The 8,415-nt window shown below is 49.3% G+C and overlaps 1 protein-coding gene and 1 long non-coding RNA gene across 2 annotated transcripts in view; both read left to right on the top strand.

Annotated features, from left to right (window-relative positions):
* Nucleotides 1-3,043, top strand: part of ARMH4 (armadillo like helical domain containing 4) — a 57,579-nt gene extending 54,536 nt beyond the window's left edge. The window contains 2 exon segments of the mRNA XM_005417956.3: nt 1,939-2,073; nt 2,262-3,043. Of these exon segments, the coding sequence (XP_005418013.2) occupies nt 1,939-2,073; nt 2,262-2,330 (204 nt within the window). The 3' untranslated portion in view covers nt 2,331-3,043.
* A 996-nt stretch (nt 3,044-4,039) lies between these two features.
* Nucleotides 4,040-6,906, top strand: LOC115949506. Its single transcript, XR_004082955.1, has 2 exons — nt 4,040-4,120; nt 4,457-6,906. It is a non-coding gene; the product is annotated as an uncharacterized LOC115949506 (long non-coding RNA).
* The last annotated feature ends 1,509 nt before the right edge of the window (nt 6,907-8,415 follow it).

Consider the following 8,415-nt stretch of genomic DNA (forward strand, 5'->3'; position numbering starts at 1 on the left):
ATCCAATTCCAATCCAAACCTGACCCAAACCCTGATCCAATTCCAGTCCAAATCCTGATCCAAACCTGACTCAAACCCTGACCCAAACCCTGATCCACTTTGTGCCTTCCCCAGATGAAAGCAGTTATTTTCATTCTCCAGGTAAGTGTACACAGGCAGGCTACTGCACCTGAACAGATTAAAAAAAAAAAAATTATTTCCTCCCACTCAGTGGATTACGGAAGAGAAGTAATTATGGTGGGTGTGCTGTGTTGTGTTTTGAGAGCACAGATGAAGACAGGTGTTTGTAAGCACTGGGCTGAGTCTTGCTGGGAGCTGATAGTCCTCACAATTCGTGCCTGTGTCCCTTGGCATGTGTAAAATCGATTTTTGGGGGGTGTAGCAGGCAGAGGGTGAAGCTGTAGTGGCACAGCACAGGACTGTGGCTGCAGTGTGAGGAGAGGCAGAGCTACAGAGGGGAGCCAGGCTGTACCAGCCTCCCTTGCAATGTGATTAGGTGAGGATTCTGAGGCAATACTTTAAAACTTAGGTTCCTTTTCATTTAAAGCAGTAAAATATAAAATAGCAAGCACTTGGGAATATTTTCCTAAGGATTTAGAGTGTTTAGATGTGTAATTTTAGATTAGCCATGCTGTCTGTATTTTTTGTTTTAATGGGCAGTGCAAACACACTGATCACAGTGATTGAATTAGGGCTGGTTAATTTTGCTGTGCTCCCCTTAAGGCCACCTGAGGGTGTGAGTGCCCTCCCTCTGTGTCACCATCCTGCTGCCATGCAGGGGACCCCTTCCCATGTGTGGAAAACACCAATCACTTGGTTTTAAAATATTAAAAGTTTAATAATTATAAAATGGTTATAAAAATAGCAATATAATTAGAGTAATAATAATTTGGACAATTTGGATTAGGACAATATGAGACAATAGAAACAAAGAGTTATGGATGTCCAGGTATCTTTTCTGGGCAAAATAAGCCCGAAAAAGGACCCACATTAACAGAGGATTAACCCTTAAAAACAACAGCCTGTTGCATATTCATACACCTCATACATGATGCATAAATTCCATTCAAACACAGGATTCTGTCTGGTCAGTGTCAACTTCTTCCTCTGAATCCTGACAGCATCTTCACTGCTGAGCAAGGCAGGAAGAAGTTCATTTCTTCTGATAATGGAGCAATAAGTTCTCTTTCTCTGAAAGATTTAGGTGTCCTGTGGCTGCTATCTCACTGTGAGTCCTTTCTTTAAAAAAAGTATCCTACATAGCATAATTTCTATTTTAACATTTTGTTATAACCTAAAACTATATTTAACACACTACTTAAGAAAATTATACAGCATAACTTTCTTACGCAACACATCTAATATTCATTTTAATATTTGAGAAAAGCCAATCATAAAATAGGCATTTTTCACACCATGCAAAGCCAAACCGTTTGGCTCAAAGATTTTGAGTACAAAGCCAAGGAGGCCTTGAGATCACCTTCCTTTGATAGCCAAGGTTTCCCTTCAAAACAAAAAACACTCCCAACCAGTTGCTGGTGTAGCAAATCACTTGCAAATAATTGACCCCATTCCCTCCTCTTCCTAACTGAGTTTATCAGCACCAGTCTGTGTGCCCCTCTCATTTGCCCCATCCTCTGTTTTATAATCCCTCCACCCAGAAGAGGATTTCAGCACACAATGGTCCCTCTCCTAAAGGCAGGCAGTGCAGGGTCTCAGGTGTCAGCAGTAAATGTGTGTCAGGAAAAGCTGATTTGTGCTGCTGACCAGCTTGCTCCTGGAGTGGAGAATCATCCTATGCAGGAAGGTGATGGGGGCTCAAATCCAGTAAACTTTGAGGAAATCACTGTAGGGATAAATTGCAGTCCTTGGCTGGTGAAAATGGCTCTGAAAGGATGGTTTTGGGAGTGATGCTCTGCTCCTCTCTCCTCCATTTAGGCAGGATACATGTCAGGGATGCTGGTTCCTGTGGGAGTTGGAATAGCTGGAGCCCTCTTCATCCTGGGAGCGCTCTACAGCATTAAGATGATGAATCGCCGGAGGAGAAACGGCTCCAAGAGGCACAAAAGGAAGGTATGGAACCTGCCAAGGGAAGGTATGGAACCTGCCAGGGGAAGGTATGGAAACTCTGAACCCTCCTGGCTGGAAATCAAACTCAGCCTGGCTGGGGTCTGTCTGAGCTGGGGTGCCTCGGTTACGGGATGGGGGCATCCAAATTCTCTCCTTTCTGCACCTCTCTGATGTTTGTTCTCCTCCCCCAGCAGAGGGAATTTAACAGCATGCAGGACCGAGTGATGCTCCTGGCCGACAGCTCTGAAGATGAATTTTGAGTGGAACTGCAGTGCCCTTGGGAGAGAGAGCCCGTGACTTATCAGAGGAGGGAGAGAGGGGGAGGAGAAGAACAAGCGACTTTTCTGCTGCTGCAGCGCTGCTCCCTCGGCTGCCCCGGGCAGGGGTGTGTCCCCAGCCCAGTGACAATGACAATGACAATGCTATGCTCTACGTGTGCCACCCGTGGTGTTTGTTTTGATACAGTAGTGGAGATCTCACACTCGCCCCCGGCACCTCATTCAGAGCCACAGCTGGAGCTGATCCATGTGGATGATATTTTCCTCTTGCCCTGGTGTACTGTTTTGGTCCTGGCTGGCAGTAATCTAATCATAACAATAGCTCTCACCCATCCCAGGAATGGAAATCTTGACTGTGAATGACTTCTGTCCAATTCATTTTAAATGTTACATTACCTGAGCTAGAGTTCCTTAGTGCTAAGATTAGCTGCTCTGCTTAATTAATGAGTTGTAAGCCTGGCCTGTACCCCTGGCTGCCCCAGAAGTGCCCATGTACAGGGTTCTTGATACAGTTTGAAGCACATTTCTGCCCTTGGGTACCCCCACTCTCACCCCTTTCTTCCTTCAGCTCTGCTCCACACTGCTTGGAGACACACAGGAATGGCCTCAGCATTGATTCCACCTCAAAATTCCCTGTCCATTTCCAACCAGCACTGTCTGTTACAGCACAATAAATACCAGCACTCATCTACTGACGGCTGCTCTTGCCTTTGCATCTCTTGGCTTTTGCTCAGTGTGCAAGGAGGTGAGAGAAGAGGCAGGTCAGAGACTTCCCCAGCTTCTGCCTCCTCTTGGAAGGACACTAGCTCCAGGTTCTTCTCTTTCCAAGGCTGCATTCCCATACGGATGAGAGTGGAGCCTCTGAACCCCTTTACCCCACTGGAAAATGCATTTTCAGCCCCTGAAAGCTGCATGAACAACAGCACCTCTGGGGGATCTGGATGGGTCTTGTCTCACAGAATGGATCACAGAATGGTTTGGGTTGGAAGGGACTTTCAAGGCACCTGGTGCCAGCCCTGACACCTTCCACTGTCCCAGGTTGCTCCAAGCCGCGTCCAGTCTGGCCTGGAAAGCTTCCAGGGATGGGGCAGCCACGGATTCCCTGGGCCACTGGTGTCCAAACCATGGAATTCAGGAAGGCACTGAAGCTTGGGGAGCAGGTGCAGTCACAGCTGAGGGATTTGTGGCTAACAGTGGGAAAACAGCAAGAGCTGGAGAGATGGCAGCTGTGGGGGTGAGATGGCCCCACTGGGAACCCTTGGTGTGGGGAGAAAGGTGAATCCATGGCACAGATGGGTGCAGGGGGTTGTGGAGGTGTCCTGTTAGTCCTGAGTCCTGAGGGACACAGTGCTTGAGGTGTCACAGGCATTGAGCAGGGGAGAATAATGCAGCTTTGCCCAGAAATGCTGGCAAAAGAGCCAGGAAAAGGGCTGCACTGTTGGGCTCTGCTTCCCACTGTGGAATTACTTCAATCTGACATGCAAAACATCCATGTTTCTGAGGTGGGAATCCATGTTTCTGTGGTGGGAATCCATGTTTCTGAGGAGGGAATCCATGTTTCTGAAAGAGGAATCCATGTTTCTGAAGGGGAATCCATGTTCCTTAGGGGGGAATCCATGTTTCTGAGGTGAGAATCCATGTTTCTGAGGTGGGAATCCATGTTTCTGAGGGGGAATCCACGTTTCTGAGGGGGGAATCCATGTTTCTGAAAGAGGATTCCATGTTTCTGAGGGGGAATCCACGTTTCTGAAGGGGGAATCCATGTTCCTGAGGTGGGAATCCATGTTTCTGACATGGGAATCCATGTTTCTGACATGGGAATCCATGTTTCTGACATGGGAATCCATGTTTCTGACATGGGAATCCATGTTTCTGACATGGGAATCCATGTTTCTGACATGGGAATCCATGTTTCTGACATGGGAATCCATGTTTCTGACATGGGAATCCATGTTTCTGACATGGGAATCCATGTTTCTGACATGGGAATCCATGTTTCTGACATGGGAATCCATGTTTCTGACATGGGAATCCATGTTTCTGACATGGGAATCCATGTTTCTGACATGGGAATCCATGTTTCTGACATGGGAATCCATGTTTCTGAGGTGGGAATCCATGTTTCTGTGGGGAATCATCCTTCCTGCAAGGAGCAGTGACTGTTGCCAGAGGAGAAGTGAGCAGAAATGTCAGGGCACACCCCACATGTGCTGAGATTCCCTCTGAGCCCTTGGAGAATGGGAGGGAGGGGAGGATGAGGAGAGGCAGGAGCAGGATTTGGTTCCCTGTGGAGGTGGAAAGGCCTGTCAGATGGTGGGAAAATGTCCTGTGGGAGTGTCAGTGGGATTGCAAGGCAGGGAGGACTTTCAGGAGCCCCTCCTGAGGTGAGCTCTCTCTTGAGAGCATTAAATCACCAGATGTGACGGTCAGCTCTGGACAACCCCTGCTCAGCAGAGCCCAGGTGCTCTCCTGAGCCTGTGACACCCACTGGGTCACCTGGACAAGGACAGGTGGGACACCCTACTTCCAAAATGCTGCTCTAATGCTCAGTCTTCCAGCCAGCAGCTGTGTGTGGTACCTCAGTCATCCGTCCTGTGGGTGCATGGGGAGCAGGCTGGGGAGACATTTTTGGGGGTGGGGGTGTCTTCATCCCCCCCAGCCAGGGCTCCACAGTGCATCTCTCCCTTTGTGGTCCTGAAACATCAGCCAGGAGGGTTTTGCCTTGCTAAAAGCAGCCCCACACCTTTAACAGGCACTGACTGGCAATACACCATGAAATCCAAAATCCAGGCCTCTTTCTCACTGGGCCACTCCAAGTTAAGATGAAGTTTTCCCTCCAGACTGATGTCTCCCTATTTCCTGCTGGTTCCTAAGTCTGTTGGAGCTTGGAGGTTCTTGGGAGGTGTTACCAGTCCAGCTGATCATTCCTTCACTATTGGGGATTGGGAAATATTGTCCCTTGGGCTCTTTGGTGATTTATTCCCTGTAAGGCATGGTGGGGATTGCAAGGTGGATATCTGATGAAATATCTGATAAAACACAGAGCTGCTGGGTCAGTCAGGAGGAGGAGGAGGAGGAGGGATGGCTGAGGAAGGCTGCTGGTTTAGGTAGCCCAGCTCTGGCAGCTCAGGAGGATCCTTGTGGATGGGCTGTCAGTTTGATGGATTGGGAAGGGCAGTGAGGAGGTGCTGTGGCCTTTTGTTGTGCTAATAAATCCCCAGTTTGGGAAACACTGCCTTTCTGCAGGGGCAATCAGTTTCCCTGTCTCTCCTCTCCCTCTCCAGCATAATGAACTTGAGGAATTAAAGGCAGCACTGCCAGTCAGAATGATGGAAATGGGGTTTTGCTGCATCTCTGGGGGGCCCTGGTGTCCTCAGAAGCAGAGAGGACATGGCAGGGGCAGCTTGGATGCTGCAAGTCCACAAGGAAGGGAGGCCCAGCTGCATGCGCAGCTCAGTGTGGGCTCTCTGCTCCCTGCTGGAGACAGGCTTAGGAGTTAGGTGGATTTCCTAAAGGTTTTTCTTGTGATCTGTCTGCACTGCTAGGCCTGACTCTGGCTCTGAAGTTCTTCACCCAAGGATGGGTGAGCCTGAGCTTCCTGAGCTTCCTGAGCTGCCCAGCTGTGCAGAGATGGCAGCTGCTGGCCATTTGGAGGGGAGCTTTCTGTGGAATAGTTGGTTTTGGTCAGCCGTGGAGGGTCCCCATGTCTTCATCTTGAAGTGGAAGCAAGGAGGGCAGTCAGAGCCAGCCCTGGCTCAAGGGAAGCTTGTGGGAGTGCTGGAAGCTCAGACAGAGTTTCCTGCAGTGTCTGCAGGTCCTTGAAGCACCAGCACCACTCAGCCCCTTCCCTTCCCATCCAAGGCCAATAGACTTGGGATTGGGCTCTTAAAAATATCCTCTGCACAGCTCCTGGAGCTGGATTCATTCCCTTGGAATGACCAGGTGGCAGCAGGGAGGAGATGGAGCTCAGGTGGGAGCTGGAGCTCCAGTGGCCTGACACTGCTGATTGAGTATTCACCTCTGCCTTGCCAAACCAGCAGCTTCTTTTGGAAGAGGCAGGGCATGGAAAGCAGCCAAGAAGGGCCCTCCTCATCCTCAGTGCTGGGTGAACTGCGAGCCCCTGAGTGCTGAGGGTGGTGGCATTGGCACAGCAATGTCCCTGCAGCAATAACAACCCCTGGACTCCACACAGGACCAGCCCCTCACCTCCCTTTTGCATCCTCCTGATAGCACAAGGCAGAATTTCCTTGCAGGCACCACACAACAGCTTTGGCATCTCCAGCCCCACTTCTGACAGGAGGCAGCTCTTGCCCCCTTGGAATGCACATCCACCACACAGCTGCTGATCCCTTGAGGTGTCTCTGAGGCCAGCTGTTCACCCAGGTGAGGCTTCTCTGGACTGCTCTGCTTCCACAGAGAGCTGTGAGCAGTCCTCGTGCTTCCCTGTGGTTTTCTCTCGTGGACAGGAGCAGCTCCTCATCCTGTAACTATGGAATGTAGCACTTTGTTAAAGGAAAACATTGGGAAATAAAAAGCTGTCCATCAGAGCTGACTCTGAGTGCCTGTCTCCCTGATCTGTGGTTCATTCAGTGTCCCAGGTGAAGCTGTCAAGTGATGCTTGGAGGAACTGAGTGCTGTGTTTCTTTCTCCAGGCTGCATAGTCAGTGCAAGGACTCAGGCTGGGCTTGCAGGGGTCACAGGAGCCATGGGGAACCTCAGGCTGGCAGTTTTTGGGTACCATTCACCTGGAATTAGGGGTTTGCTATAGGCTGTGATGACCCCAAAGTCCCTTGGTGTCTTGGTTTGAAAAGCCAGGTGTGTGCTAAGGAAAGCAGGAGCCTCCCCTGAAATGGAAATGTAAATGCCCTCCCTCTGAATTGTTATAATTTTGAAATTAAGGGGCTCTCAGGCAAAGATATGGAAGCAGGAATAACAGTTCTTGTGGTATTTGCAGGGGTCCCCGGGATGAGGTGAGAGATGAGGAATTGAGAATCTGACTCCATGTCCTCAGAAGGCTGATTTATTGTTATATTATATGATATTATAGAATGCTATACTAAAACTATACTAAAGAAAGAGAAAAGATACAGAGAGAAGGCTTGACAAGAATGAGAATGAAAAACTCGTGACTGACTCCTCAGAGTCCCACACAGCTGATGGTGATTGGTCATTAAGTAAAAACAATTCACATGGAACCAATCAAACAATGACCAGTTGGTAAACAATGTCCAGACCACATTCCAAGGCACCAAACACAGGAGAAGCAATCAGATAATTATTGTTTTTATTCTTTTCTGAGGCTTCTCAGCTTCCCAGGAGAGAAATCCTGGTGAAGGGATTTTTCAGAAAATATGACGGTGTATTAGGGAAGAAAATAAAATAAAAATGCAGTGTAATACAAACCAACAAACCAACACTGCCAGAGTGTAATACAAACCAACACTACCAGGAGCTGACCCCCAGATGGGCCTGGGCTCCCTCTGGCAATGCAGGGCAGCAGAAAGCTGCTCCTCTGGCAATGCAGTGGGCAAAGGCTGCTGTGCTGCTCCAGGCTCAGATTGGATCCAGGTAGGAATGCTTGGCTCCTCCCCTGGGCGCAGCATCTCCCCATGGGATGCTGGAATTGGATCAGCCCTGCAGGGACACTCAGTGGCCATGGACAGCAGAGATCTCCTGGAGGGAGGATTGGCTGTGGGAGAGATAAAGAAAAAACTGCCCCATGAACAGAGGATAACTGCCCCAGCTCTGACAGATGGGAATGGAACACACAGCCCCATTTCCCACCTCAGACACTTGGTTTGCAGTGGCAGGAGTGAGCCCAACAGTGACATCTCTGTGCACACCAGGACATTTTTCCTTTCTGTTTTGTCCTGTTTCTGATTTCTCTGTGCCCAGATCTTCCAAACCTCCAGTACCAGGGTGTCTGCCTGCCCTTCTCCCACCTCCCCCCATTAACAAGAGGCAGCAAGAGCTATTTGTCACTGTGTGTGTTTTCTCTAATGGAAAATGGCTTGTTCAAAACAAGAAATTCCCAGGGAAATAGCTGCTTGGGGATTGCATGAACACA

The sequence above is a fragment of the Geospiza fortis genome, unplaced genomic scaffold (genome assembly GCF_000277835.1).
Source record: "Geospiza fortis unplaced genomic scaffold, GeoFor_1.0 scaffold23, whole genome shotgun sequence".
Classification (NCBI taxonomy): Eukaryota; Metazoa; Chordata; class Aves; order Passeriformes; family Thraupidae; genus Geospiza; species Geospiza fortis.